Source organism: Phaeoacremonium minimum, assembly GCF_000392275.1.
Source record: "Phaeoacremonium minimum UCRPA7 unplaced genomic scaffold PA7_03_scaffold_39, whole genome shotgun sequence".
Lineage (NCBI taxonomy): Eukaryota > Fungi > Ascomycota > Sordariomycetes > Togniniales > Togniniaceae > Phaeoacremonium > Phaeoacremonium minimum.
Genome location: NW_006920946.1, coordinates 897,776 through 911,181, shown reverse-complemented (window position 1 = coordinate 911,181; position 13,406 = coordinate 897,776). Strand labels below are relative to the sequence as shown.

Sequence of the window (13,406 nt, the reverse complement as noted above, 5' to 3'; positions counted from 1 at the left end):
TGCTGGACCAGAGGGAGCGAGTCAAGCAGATCTGGTAGGCCCAACGCACACTTCACCATCTGCCAGTGCTCATACTCCCTTGGACGTTGGCGTACAGAGCGAATTTTCCAATGAAGGAACTCAAAGCCAGGGATTTCTTCTGCCCAGAGACACGGCCGACTCTTTCGTTCATATCTTCTTCGACCAAGTTCACCCCAACTACCCAGTTTTTCATCGTGGAACATTTCAACTGCAATATGAGTCTCTTTGGCAGCCATCTGGAAACATCGGAGCCTCCGCTAACCTGCACCCTATCAAAACCGACACAGGCTACATGTGTTGTCTTGCGATGGTTTTTACTTTTGGTGCTCAAGCAACATCTCAACATCATAATTCTGCGCAATCTATCACAATTCAGAGGCGTTATTTAGAATTCGTGCGCTCGTCACTTGGTCGGCTCACGGGAACAACTAGCATGATCAATGTACAAGCACTTCTTTTGCTACAACTTTACGAGCACAATTCAGGACAACGCAACGCGTCGTGGATGTTTCTTGGGTCCGCTGCACGGATGGCTCTTGCACTGGGCATGCACCGAGAGACTGCCGAGAGTGCCGACTTTGACCCGGTCGAGCGAGACACCCGTCGTCGGGTATGGGCAACCCTGTACGCTTTTGAGCGGAACCTCTGCGTCATATTAGGTCGGCCATCGGCGATCGATGATGCGGAAGTAACTATTTCAATGCCGACAGAATCCATGACTGAGGCGCCGCGGGGCTTCGCAGAGCAGCAGATGCGCCTTATCAAGCTAACTTGGCATATTAAACAGACCACCTACAATACATACCACAACGATGGCATCATACCCAGTCTGGCTGTCTCTCGTGCCCTACTGAGTGATCTGGATGACTGGTATGTTTCATTACCTGCTCATCTATTGCCAGACTGGAGGTCGATGATCGAGCATCATAGGCGAGCTGTTCTCTTGCTACACACCCAATACCATCACGCCATAACGCTTGTCCTACGGCCATATCTGCTTTACCAAGCTGAGACTGAGCTCGGTCTAACATCACACAAACACGAAAAAGATCGATTTCAGGAAGACGAACTCGGCAGTCTTAGACATACATGTGTTATATCCACGGAGAAGTCGTTAGAGTATTTGACGAAGTTGGCGAATGATGGGCTCTTAAATGGAGTGTCCTGGGTAGACGTCTATTACTTGTACCATTGCACCCTCGTGCTATGTCTGGAGCTCCTTTCCTGCACAACTTCATCAGAATCTCACAAAGAGGCTACTATAACTGATCAATCCAGGCTCGCCAGGTTAAAAGAGGCAGTCAGATCATGTCTGAAGATAGCTCAGCAGACACAACTCTCACCCACATACCGTGTCCTCATGTTGGTAGCCAGACAGTTTGCTGGTGTTGTTGGAGTGAGCGACTACACGCCTGGAGAGCCAATGAATAGTGGAGAAGGAGTTGACTTTGGCGAGGAGATCATGACAACTCTGGCAGCTGAGACTGCAACTCCAGGTAACATCCACCTTCAACAGCCCTGGATACAAGAGTGGCTCATGCCTGGTGTGACTGGCTCTCAATGTGACTCGTTCGATATGGGAGCGTATGCAACGCCTTTTTCATTGGCACTGAGCGATGCGCAATATATGGAGCCGGTGGATATGTTACCGATGGATCTATTCCGCACCTGACCATGGGGGGAATGCGAGTGTTTCGGCTCCTGAGCCAAACACCAGAGCTTGACCTGTACTATAGTTATGAAGCATACGTGACTGTAATTATCAATAAGAGTAGACTTTTTGTATTGAACACGATTTGAGTCTTGATCTTCTTTCTCCACCACTCTCGGACTTCTCTTGCTTCCAGACAAAAAGTTTGACAGCTCTTGCCTTTCGTCTGCAAGATGTGTCATCATAACTCTGTTGTCGCCATCACTCCACTAAACTCGTTTCTTTGCCGACTGAGGCGCTGTGATTCCGACACCGAGAACTATAAGAATTCGCGAAAGTACCATAGGCGCTGTAGTCACGAGCACCGTCCAGTCCTCCACAGTCCACTCGGAGAGCGTGCACCACGGCCCCCATCCACCAACAGCTTGGGCGGCGCTGTGACAGTAGGCGAAATCGCTCAGTAGCATGCCCGCGCACAAGATCCGCCACAATCGAAGGTCGTCAAACATCCGGAAGACGACCGCCTCGACGAAGGCGAAGTAGAGCCATGCTCCTCCCAGCTCAGTGTACAGGAACCTGGTGTCCGAAGCGAAGGCCACTTGGTGGCGGGTCATGGTTGATAGATAGTTTGGCGGATCGAAGAAGGTGATCATAGCACCTCCAGTCGCAAAGATTGGCTCTAATGTTGTCAAGATGAGGCGATAGATGAAAGGCACAGACGCAGCAGCGCTGATGGATTCCTTAGAGCTTCCTGCCGACGCCATGATTGAGACGTGTCAGAAGAGAGTCGAAGGAGGAGATGAGGTGTTTCTCGACAGATTCAGAGAGCAGCGAGTGTAATTCGAGGTTTTCTCGAGGTTGCAAGGGAAAAGCTACATAAACATGTCTGAAGTCAGCTCGAACTCGTCTTACTGCGTAACCGCGCCACGATAGCGGGCCGTCAGCTGCCGGCGTAAGCGAGCTGAGCCGGGATCGACATGAGATCCTAGCGCAAGTGCAGGCAGGAAGCCAAGGTCTCAAGCGCCGCTAATATCTTGCGTTGGCATAGTCAGTCTCCTTCCTTGGTTGAGTATCAGGTATCATAATGAGCACGAAATCTATTCATAATTTTTATATACTGACTATGATATTGATGTCTTATGGTTAGCGATCGAACGCTAAACTATGTTGAAAATCGCGACTAAGACGAGCATTCTTTGAGCCGTCTAGGTCTTTGTGTGCCGCCTGGTTTCGAAAGCACGCAATTGACTCAAGACAATAGGAGATTAGCATGATTTCACCACGAACTATTTTTTCTTATGGCATCTTCATATAGTTTTATTTATGCAGTGAGTATGACATTCAGAATCTGTTTTACATGTGTAGACACAGTCGCGCCAAGAATTTGTGATGAGGAACGCTCATCCTTGTAAACCTCTTCTCAGCCAACGCAGACAGCAGAAACTATATCTAACAGATTGCCATACCTTATTATTCGCCTTTTTCTCATGTTTCATTGGTTCTCTTTCCCTCTCTAACATCGAAATGTGACCATGTCGCGGGTCGGCGCTGGAGTAATGATGGCACTAATGGATTTACCGGACTTAACCCTGCACACAACACAACGCTAAATCTGAACATCTCTAGTGTCTATATAAATGTCTTCGATGTCCTTTGCTATAGAGATATGGGCTTAGTCCATACATCATGCCATGAGATGGAGTTATGCAATATCCGTTTGAACCACTTTAGAAAACGGAGTTATGTATTGCCTAGATAGGTGCATCGTGCTTAAACATGCCGATCGCGAAATCGCAATGAGTTTTGTTCAGCTATAAAAGTCGAGCACCTATGATAACCTTCTTGAGTTAGGCTGTTTATATGCTCAATTGAGTATTCATAGTCTTTTCACTTATAACACGCTTTTCTCTATTGATTATTTCCGAGGATCTGACGTAATGTCTTCCCAATATGCCAAAGATCAGCCGCAAGGCTATAGGAACCGTATCGACCGCGTTGCCATTATTGGCGTGAGTTTTATCGACCAAAATCTAGTTTCGAGTTATCAAAATGGGTGTTGACATTGAATCAGGCAGGAGGTCATATCGGGTCGGCAATGGCTAAGGAGCTCCTCAAGATAGGAAAGACTGTAACCGGCCTTACACGCGCGGCTAGCACGAGCAACCTGCCTTCGGGGGTCAAAGCAATAGTAATCGACTATGACGATGAGTCGTCACTCATCAAAGCTCTAGAGGGTCAGGATTTCCTAATTATAAGCTTGGCAATTCGAGCTCCTGCCGAGACACATTCTAAAATTGTTCGAGCTGCAGCCAAGGCTGGTATCCAGTACATTATGCCAAACGTGTACGGCTATGACTTCTGGGGTAATGAGAAATTGGGCAATGATACTACATTGGGTCCTCAGTTTGGTGTTTATTGGGAAGACGTCAAAAAAGCGGGCATTCACAGTGTAGTCTTGACATGCGGCTACTGGTACGAGTGGAGCCTCGGGTTGGGAGAAGACCTCTTTGGGTTCGACATTAAGAAGCGCAGTGGAGTGTTACTTGATGGAGGAAATGTCAAGATAAACACGAGCACTTGGGCTCAGTGCGGGCGTGCAGTTGCCGCACTGCTGAATCTGCCGATTCTACAACAGGACCAGAGCGACACAAGTGCTACCATCAGCCGGTACTTTGACAATATGCTTTTTATTTCCAGCTTCCGAGTTAGTCAGCGCGACATGTACGAAAGTCTCAAGCGTGTGACCGGCACCACAGACGCCGACTGGAATATCAGAGAGGACAATGCCGAGAGGCGTTGGAAGGAAGCCTCTGAGCGTGTAGCCAAAGGCGATTTCAGCGCGCATCCCATGAGGATCTATTCTAGGATTTTCTTCGATAATGGAGATGGCGATTACGAGACTAGCCACGGGCTAGATAACGATGTTCTTGGGCTGCCTCGGGAAGACTTGGATGCTGCAACTAGAGAGACCATTCGCATGCTGGAGAACAATGAGCTGCCTGTCCACTAAGTGACGCGGAAGACATGATCGTCTTGCTCTGGCAGTCCAGGCTGAGGGTTGAAGGACCTAGCTAGAATCACTTGGATACGAAACAAACACACTAAGCACGTATCATTGAAGAAGGTACATCCAAGACTCTTCATGCTGAAGCTTTGAACTCCATGGTTTCCCTCTGAAAGTGCAATTGCCACAACTATCGATTGTAAGGGATTCTCAATCTCGGCTTGAAATCCTGCCATAATTATAGGCCAGTCAGCATGTAGAGCACTAAAAAGAGACGAGCAAACGGATTAGCGCCTTCAGTTGGAGTGTTGCAGGAGCTCCTGAGACTAACCCCATTGAAGCTGAGAGCGATAGGCACGTGCTAAAGTCAGGCTCTTGGAGTCAACGTCCTGTTCGTCATCAATCATCGTGCATTTGACCTGATGCTGGTCTGTCTAGAAACTATCGTTATTTTCATGCCATGAGATGTCGTAATGATCTTCATTGTTCTTGTATCACCGTGATTTGGCTGGACGAACTACGGCCTCGCCATTTTGAGGCGTACATTCGTCATCGAGCCCAGCCTGCGGCATTTCCACCCCACCTCATATCAAACCCGGCAATCTGGCACAGCTGCATCTTCGCTAGATCTTCTGTCGCGAACTTCGTAGAACGCCAGCCACCGTCTCGGGCGAATAACTCAAAAGCATATCAGATGTTGCTTACATGAAAGCAAACAAGATGAACTTCGCGATACCAAGTGTTGCAGCGGCACCGACGGGGCTCCTCGAGTCCTTTCTGGCTGCCATCCAAGCCAGCGTCTCTGTGCTTCTGGTTATCTTCTATGGTGGAATCGCGGCGCATCTCAAGCTACTGAACGCGGCCAATTCCAAGGCGCTTTCGAAGATATGCGTGAGAATGTTTCTCCCCGCACTGCTTATCACAAAAATTGGATCAGAATTACATGCTGGTTCTGCAGACCGCTACGGCATCATCGTGGCCTGGGCGATCATTTGCCATCTCATCTCCTTCGTTATCGGGATCATTGCGCATTTGGGACTTGGTATGCCGGATTGGACAACAGTGGCCATTATGTTCAACAACACAACTAGCTACCCTCTGCTACTCGTTGCGGCTCTAGATGAAACGGGTATCTTGAAGTCACTCATTGTTACAGACGAGAGCACATCCGCCGCCATCGAGCGTGCGAAGTCATATTTCCTCGTGTTTGCCACTATCTCCAGCTGTCTGACCTTTGCAGTTGGGCCACGGCTTATCGACACAGAACACGCCCCAGAGTCCGACCATGATAAGGAGCCAGAAAGCGAAAGTGGCAATGGCGGCGATCAAGCAGGGAGAGATGAAGGCGAGGCTAGTGAGGAGACTGGACTGCTTAGCCAACTACCTGCCGTGCAGTTCACAGATCCGTTCAAAAGACGCCCTAGCGCATTCTTCCCATCAAACCGGAAGACATCCACTGCACAAGCCTCTTATGAATCTTATGAGTCGTTTCCTCGCCGGCCGTCTCTAATACGGCGACATCACTGGGTTAAACTGGGACCGCGGACAAAATGGTGGCTGCTCTTCATATCTGACTTCTTCAATGCACCACTATTGGGCGCTATCCTGGGCGCTATCATTGGCTTGACACCAGTGCTCCATCGGGCATTCTTCAACGATACCCAGGATGGTGGCATCTTCACTGCATGGTTGACAGCTTCTTTTAAAACCATTGGCAGCCTGTTTGTGCCATTGCCTGTTGTTGTCGCCGGAGTCTCTCTTTACAATTCAATGCGAGAGTCTAGAGATGGTGAACTTGAGAGACCTAGACTTCCCTGGGTCACTGTTACTTTCATTCTCGTTATTCGTTTTGTAATCTGGCCGGCGGCGTCTATCGGATTCATCTATGCTCTCGCGTCTAAGACCCATATACTAGGCCCGGATCCCATGCTGTGGTTTGCTTTAATGCTAATGCCAACGGGACCGCCTGCAATGAAGCTTATTACGCTTGTGCAGGTGAGCGATGCGGAGCCTGAGGACGAGTCAAACATTGCAAGACTCTTAACGGTGAGTCTGAGTCTGAGGTGACAAGATATCAGCATCCCTGCTAACGGATCACGAGATTTCGTACTTGATCTCACCACTGTTGTCATTCACGGTAGTTGGTAGTCTCAAGGCAAGTCAGGCATGCATCTCATAAGTTGCAGTTAGCTCGATTCTCTTTAGGGGTTGTCCTTCACGCCACAAGCCCCCACAGCACCTTCGACGAGTCTTTGAGGACAAATTGAGCACAGGACATCGTGTGCCTAGATCATAGTACTGTATAGCTTGAATTTGACTCAATTGGCCCCGACCGCCGTGCGAACACCGGCTCTCCCTATACAGTGCCGGCGAGGCTGAACGTCGCGTTTCTATGCTTTACTAGCATAGCTATTGACTGATCAGTCCGCTATCTAGCTTAGTCTGTATCTATACAAGCTAGTGCCTGCAAATTTCGGTGCTGTATGCCATACCAAAGCTTCACTCGCTATCAAAACGTGTTTTCAAGTGTTCTTCGAATGTGGTAGGGCGTTTGATATAGTCAAGCGACATTGGATTTTCTAGCTCCCATAGGACTTGGATGGCGATTCGACTCCATGCCATTAGGTAGTACTTCCAGAATCTCCCTTGTTCGGGTTCTTTTCTTGCTGCATCGAGTGCGGTGTCTAGTTCTGTGCTTCCATCACAGACTGCTTCGACCTTTGTTCCAGTGACCTTCTCATATATTTGTGCTAGCTCGTCGAACGTGTTTGACCCAGATTGAAACTGAAAGACTCCACCTCTTCCATCTAAAATGCCTTCGCCATTCGACAAGATCTCAATAGCTGAGGCGGCAGCATCATCCATGGCTGTCCACGGTATCTTCTTTTAGTTCGCGCTTCCCCAGTAATGATATTTTGCTCCATGGCTATCTATATCAAACGTGGCATTTCCGGGAGTGAATATATACTCTGCGAAGGCCCCATTGATCAGGTAAATGGGACAGATAGGGCTTGTAGCAGCTGCTTGGACGGCAAATGCAATCACGGAATTGTAGATTTCGAAGTCCCCGAAGTTGATATTTGTCGAGTTGCTAGTCCATCAGGGTGTAACGAAGATCTTGACCTGAGCACGTTCTGCGGCGCGAAGCAGAAGGAGGCCGCCATCGAGGTATAGAACAAGATCTATTGAGTAGGCGCAAATGATTGCATCAACTCCCTCAACTGCCCGATCTATCGCTGGGACATCATAATAGGATGTACTATGAACAAATGACTCAAGGTTTATCAAGATGTCTTGATCGAGTTTCGTGGGAGTTCGACCGAGCTCCCGAACAGACAAGTGTCGAGAAAATGCTCAGTTGCCTGTGATGTCGGCAATGAGTAACAGCATTGTCTTGTCAAGTTTACTACTATGAGCAGATAGTAATGATTTGTCCTCGTAACACAGCGAAAGGATGAAAGATGGTAGATAAACACAACACGCTACTGATTATTAGGATCTATTTTTTGAGCGTAAAACATGGCAGTACATAGTTGGAGGTAGGTAAAAAAATGGTTGTGGGAAAATGTGACGGATGACTACGCAATTATCATCGACTTAGAATGGGTCTCCCTCATGGGCATCAAACTTCGTGAGAAGAGGAGGTCAATCAAGCTCGGAGTCGGGGTCCAGCTCGGGGCCCGGGAGCCTTGTCTGCGGCATTAGGATTAGGTTTTCAGTCCTTGCCAAGTACTCTATATGTCAGCAACGAATAGTGACATACAAAAGGGGTTTTACAAATGTCTAGCTAAGATGGATTTGAGACTGTGTAATGGCCAGAAATCCGACCGCCCAGGGCACCAGACCAGCAATTTTAGTTTCGTTCTCCAATACAACATATTTACCTTGTTCAAATTGGAAGGACGCATCCTTTTGGTAACCACTTGCCTGCGCCGCCACTGATAAACTCACTCAGACTCCATCCTCGAAGGCATCTGCCATGGAAGTTTTCCAGATCCACAAGCTCTAATTTGTTCCACCACACACAAAATCCATGTGCGTCTAGCCACAGGACCTTCAAAAGACGTTCTCGAAGGGCCTCTTCATCAACAAGGAAAAGTCGCGTCACAACTGCCACACTTGCACGCTCCTCTTCTCCGCCCTCGATCTCCTCGGGCAAGTACACAAGGCTTTCCTCTTCTAGAAGCTGTTGTGTGTCGCAAAGCTCAGGAAGACGAAACAAAATCTTGCTCCAGTCAGATCCAAAGTTGTACAAGGCTTCATCATCGAGGTAGTCGCTGATACCAGCATCTTCGCCAACTCCAGTGGAGTCCTTGATTTCCATGAACACCGCTTGCAGATCTGGCATGTAGCAAGTGCGGAGACAGAGCGGATCGTGCACATCGCGGAATCTTGTGCTTATTTGCCGCTCCGAAGGTGTCTGGTGCGGCTGGAGGATTCGTATTGCCTCCTCAGGGCTAGGAGGTGGGCGCGTTCCATTCTCCACAAGAAAGCTCTGCTTGTAATATGGCTTGTGATAATGTTAGCCATGATGCAAACAAGAAAGAAGTCACTCACGACGCGGTCCACAGGACGGAGGGCGTTGTACTGGGATACGAGCCGGTTCCATTGATTTTGATCCTCGTCTAAGGAGGCAGACTTGTCCCAGCAGTTCTAGAGGAAGAGGTGAGCCCTCACAGGATACAAGTGCGTGTTGGCTATGAAGCGAAGACTTACAAGGGCAAAGGAATCGAAGGCTAATTGGCCGTAGCGAGCTCTGTCCTGTAGGTCCAGCGGCGGGGAAGGAACTTTCCCGGCCGTTGGTGCCATGTTATGTCAGGTGCTCGACTGCCTGCAGATATATCCAGAGTAAGGCGAAATCGTTGGCACGAAAGCGAAGGGGCGAGGCGCAGTCAGTGATGCATGTTAAAGGCGGTATAAATATATCAGCCAACACGATGGAGGTTCGACGCACATACCGCGCGAGAATATCAACAAGGTAAATTGCTTTCACACCGGTGCTTCTCGCGTGGGGCTCGCTTAGAAATTCCAGGCACAGGGTTTGATTGCAAACGAGCGGCTAAGGCGTGTATATACGCGTAGGCTGATTTGACCAAGTTTCATTTATTTTCACCAATAACGAGGCTAACTATACATGAAGGGTCGGAGGCTAGTACAACACATGGATGTAACAAAGTGGCACCTTGTGGGTATACGAAAAATTGCTTTCGAACCCTGACTTATCGCCTGTCGACTACTAAAAGTTCACATATGCTTGCTTCAGTCAAGGACTTATTGGCCATTATTCAGTTTCTAATGTCTTAAGCATTCTCTCGGAACTATTCTTGCTACCTGTACTTCACTTGTCCAAGTAGAACACTTCCAAATATCTCTTATCAGCATTACCGTAAGAATGAAGGTCACAGCATTTTCTTTTTTATTCACAGCCTGTCTGGGCGTGTCTCATACTCATGGAGTCATTCTTCAACGGCAGTCAGGGCCAGTCGATCCCGGGATAAGTCCAAACTGCGACTACTTCGACACCGCTTATTCAACTAGCGATAATTGCGAGTACTTTGAATCATATTGGGGCATATCCCATGAGAATTTTATCAAATGGGTGAGTTCTCAAATTACTTTTAGTGGATATGAACCGTTTTAGTCTTAAACAGGAGACTAACGTCAACTTACAGAACCCATCTGTTAAAGCCGACTGCAGCGGTATTCAGATCGGTCATTCATATTGCGTCAATGTCAAGGATACCACACCAAGCAGTACAGTCTCTTCTGGACCAACTGCCGTGCCAAAGCCCTCCCCAATCCAGGATGGAGTGATCGATACCTGTAACAGCTGGTACTTTGTTGCCAAGGGCGACACGTGCGACAAAATTGTCCAGCGTTTTGGTAACTTTACCAAAGCCGCTTTTCTCCAATGGAATCCGGCCGCTGGCGATGACTGCTCTGGACTATGGGCTAATGCCTGGTGCTGCATCGGTGTTCCTGGATATAAGCTATCTACGACTACTACCACAAGTCGACCTTCACCAGTTCAGACTCCACCACCTGGAAATGGTGTTCAGACACCTGCCAGCATCCAACCGGGTATGGTTGATAACTGTAATGCTTTCTATGATGTCAAGTCTGGGGATACTTGCCAAAGTATCGTGAATAAGTTTAGTAACTTTACCCTCGACGACTTCGTCAAGTGGAACAGCGGAATAGGTGGCCAGTCCTGCAAAGGCCTTTGGGGTGATGCCTACGCTTGTATAGGTATCATTGGTCACAGCGGATCGACGCCCACACGTACGATAACTAGTAGCAGCAGTCATCCGGCGGCTTCAAGCGGCTGTCAGACACGACATCCGGAGCCAACGCAGTCGGGTTCCGTTTGCGCTTGCAAGCAGTGGTATCTACCCGCCGACGGGGAGTATTGTGCTGCTATCGCAACTAAGTTTCACATCTCATTAGCACAATTTAACTCCTGGAACCCCGGAGTGGGAAGCGGATGCACGAACTTATGGAAGGGCTCATACGTTTGTGTCTCTGCATGAGTTTTCTGTTCAAGGTTTTCTTTGTTGACTCGATTAATGAAGACTGGCTTGTTCGTACTCATGCCGTCCTGAAAGATGTCTTACCAGGTTCTTGTATTTCAAGTTCATTCAGCTAGTCAGCCAGTCAGCCTCTCTCTCAATATTAATCATGACTGCCATAATTTGGACTGTTCTAGTACGACGCACGTATTTATTGTAGATCCGCTTGGCAGTAACAACTCTGGGGCCTGTTGCCGCCGGCTCGACCGCTTGAATGTGTTGGGGCTTTGTCTTCTCAGCAGACTATTTTTAATAGAGTTGGTTACAATTCCTACCGCTGCAGCACGGTGCATTGATTAATCATGTCGTTGGTAATCTAAACATGCTCGGATAGACAGGCAGTGCAAGTTTCTTTTTACCTAATATCGAGGCCGGTTAAAGGAATTCTGCAAGGCATACTGGATTTAACCCCTAGGAGGTAGCTAGGGAACAGTCGAGACTCGGTGCCGGTCGAGCATAGTGAATGTAACAAATGTGAGGTTGGACACGGTTCATGATCGGGGGTCCTGTGATGTATATAAGGCGGATCAAAATGCTTCAATTCCCTCATAGGGTGACAACCTCACAACCACAAAGCCCGTCTTCGAAATAGTTAGAAGATATCTGTAGGAAATTACCTGTCCCAGGGGTGAGTCATACCCCTATCATCTAGACACACGATATGTCCTAATGCCCAGTCTACGCATAGCATTTACCCATGATGAAGACTTCGATTCTCTCTATCGCAGTACTAATGTCAGCCATGACTTTTGCTGCGCTCCCTAGCACCTGCGGCTTAGATGAGATGTATGCAGAGCGTTTTAATGTGGGAGTTACATACAGTTGTCGCTGGTGGGTCTGTGGGCAGAGTAACCAGTGGCGTCTCTTGAGAGACTGTGGGACAGGGAACAGTTGCCAAATTGATCACCCGACGACCTGTCTTGATCACACCGGAAAACCTTTCCGTGCTGAATAAGACTCGCAGAGTTACTCCTAGTTAGTCTGAGTTTATGCGAATCAGTTGAATTGCTGAGGCAAGAAAAGGGTGCTTTGGACAATGAAAATATAACCCAGAAGTATCTACAGTGCTAGGGTTAACACACACAAAGTTCTCAAAGAAAGTCTTCTTTAACCATAATATTAAACCCCAGTATTCAAAGCATTAGCACTAAGTGATGCCAATATTACACTTGGGATGCAGCTCGAGGGGAATTGTGTACTCGTTGGAAGAGGCCCCTGCGTTCTTAGATCACAATAATCTCCCAGTAAATCGGAACAGTAGTCGTCCAGCATCCAGTACTCGAATCCCGCGGCCTCATCATCCTCTTTTATTGGGCAATATTTAATGTAGGGCGCTATCAGACTCGGGATGGACGCGTTATATATCCCCGTCACCGTCGGTGGAGGTGTCAATGTTTCCTGCGGCGTAGTCAGTTGCCCGGTCCATGTTGTGCCATTTGGCGCGGGATTGCCGGTTGTTGGCGCCGGCACCCAGGAGCCACGCGGGCGAGTTAAAGTGCTGCTCATAAACGTCGCACTCATGGTCAGGCTGTACGATGAAGTTCCTGGAGCCCTATGAGAGCGATTTAGAATAAATATACGATTGTGGTCTGAGAGGGTTCAGCGTTGGTGGACTGACGAGATGCAGATCGAGCGACCTTCTAAGGCGGCAAGGTTGTCGCAATTACTATGAATGATAGGATTCCATGCCAAAAGCTCGGTGAGGCTGAATTCTTTCTTTTTCACAATCGAGAGGCAGGTATCGTTCTTTTGTACCTATCGAAGATTTAGTATCCATAGTCTCTTGGATCCATGAACAGCTTGAGCTGTAGGTGTGGGTGTGTAGGACTTGGTTCACCGTATGGAGTGCGCAGCTGTCGCCAACACAGACCGAGGATCCAACTGTCAGCGAGTTGCAATGGAAATCAATGCCGTTTGAATAGAGAAATCGGTCAAGAGCCAGGCCGTATGTCGCAGCTATGGACGTGCAAGTGTCTCCGGTTTTAACAGCATAGGTCCCTCCTGAACAAGTTATATTCGATAAGTCTGTTGGTCTAGAAACATGTTTTGAGAGTTATTCATCGAGTTGGAGGAAAAAAGAGAGAGGTCAAACTCATCAGGAAAATGAGAAATCGCAGAAATTACGAACATTGGTACCTCAGATATCGTGAATGATGAATGA

The 13,406-nt window shown here is 48.2% G+C and overlaps 1 protein-coding gene across 1 annotated transcript; it reads left to right on the top strand.

The window, feature by feature from the left end:
* Window positions 1-2,995: 2,995 nt before the first annotated feature.
* On the top strand, window positions 2,996-4,682 carry UCRPA7_649 (putative oxidoreductase - protein; the record flags this gene model as incomplete). The annotated part of the gene is made up of 3 exons (XM_007913243.1): window positions 2,996-3,000; window positions 3,651-3,681; window positions 3,744-4,682. The coding sequence occupies 3 exons, from the start codon at window positions 2,996-2,998 to the stop codon at window positions 4,680-4,682; spliced, it is 975 nt and encodes a 324-aa protein (XP_007911434.1).
* Window positions 4,683-13,406: the final 8,724 nt, after the last annotated feature.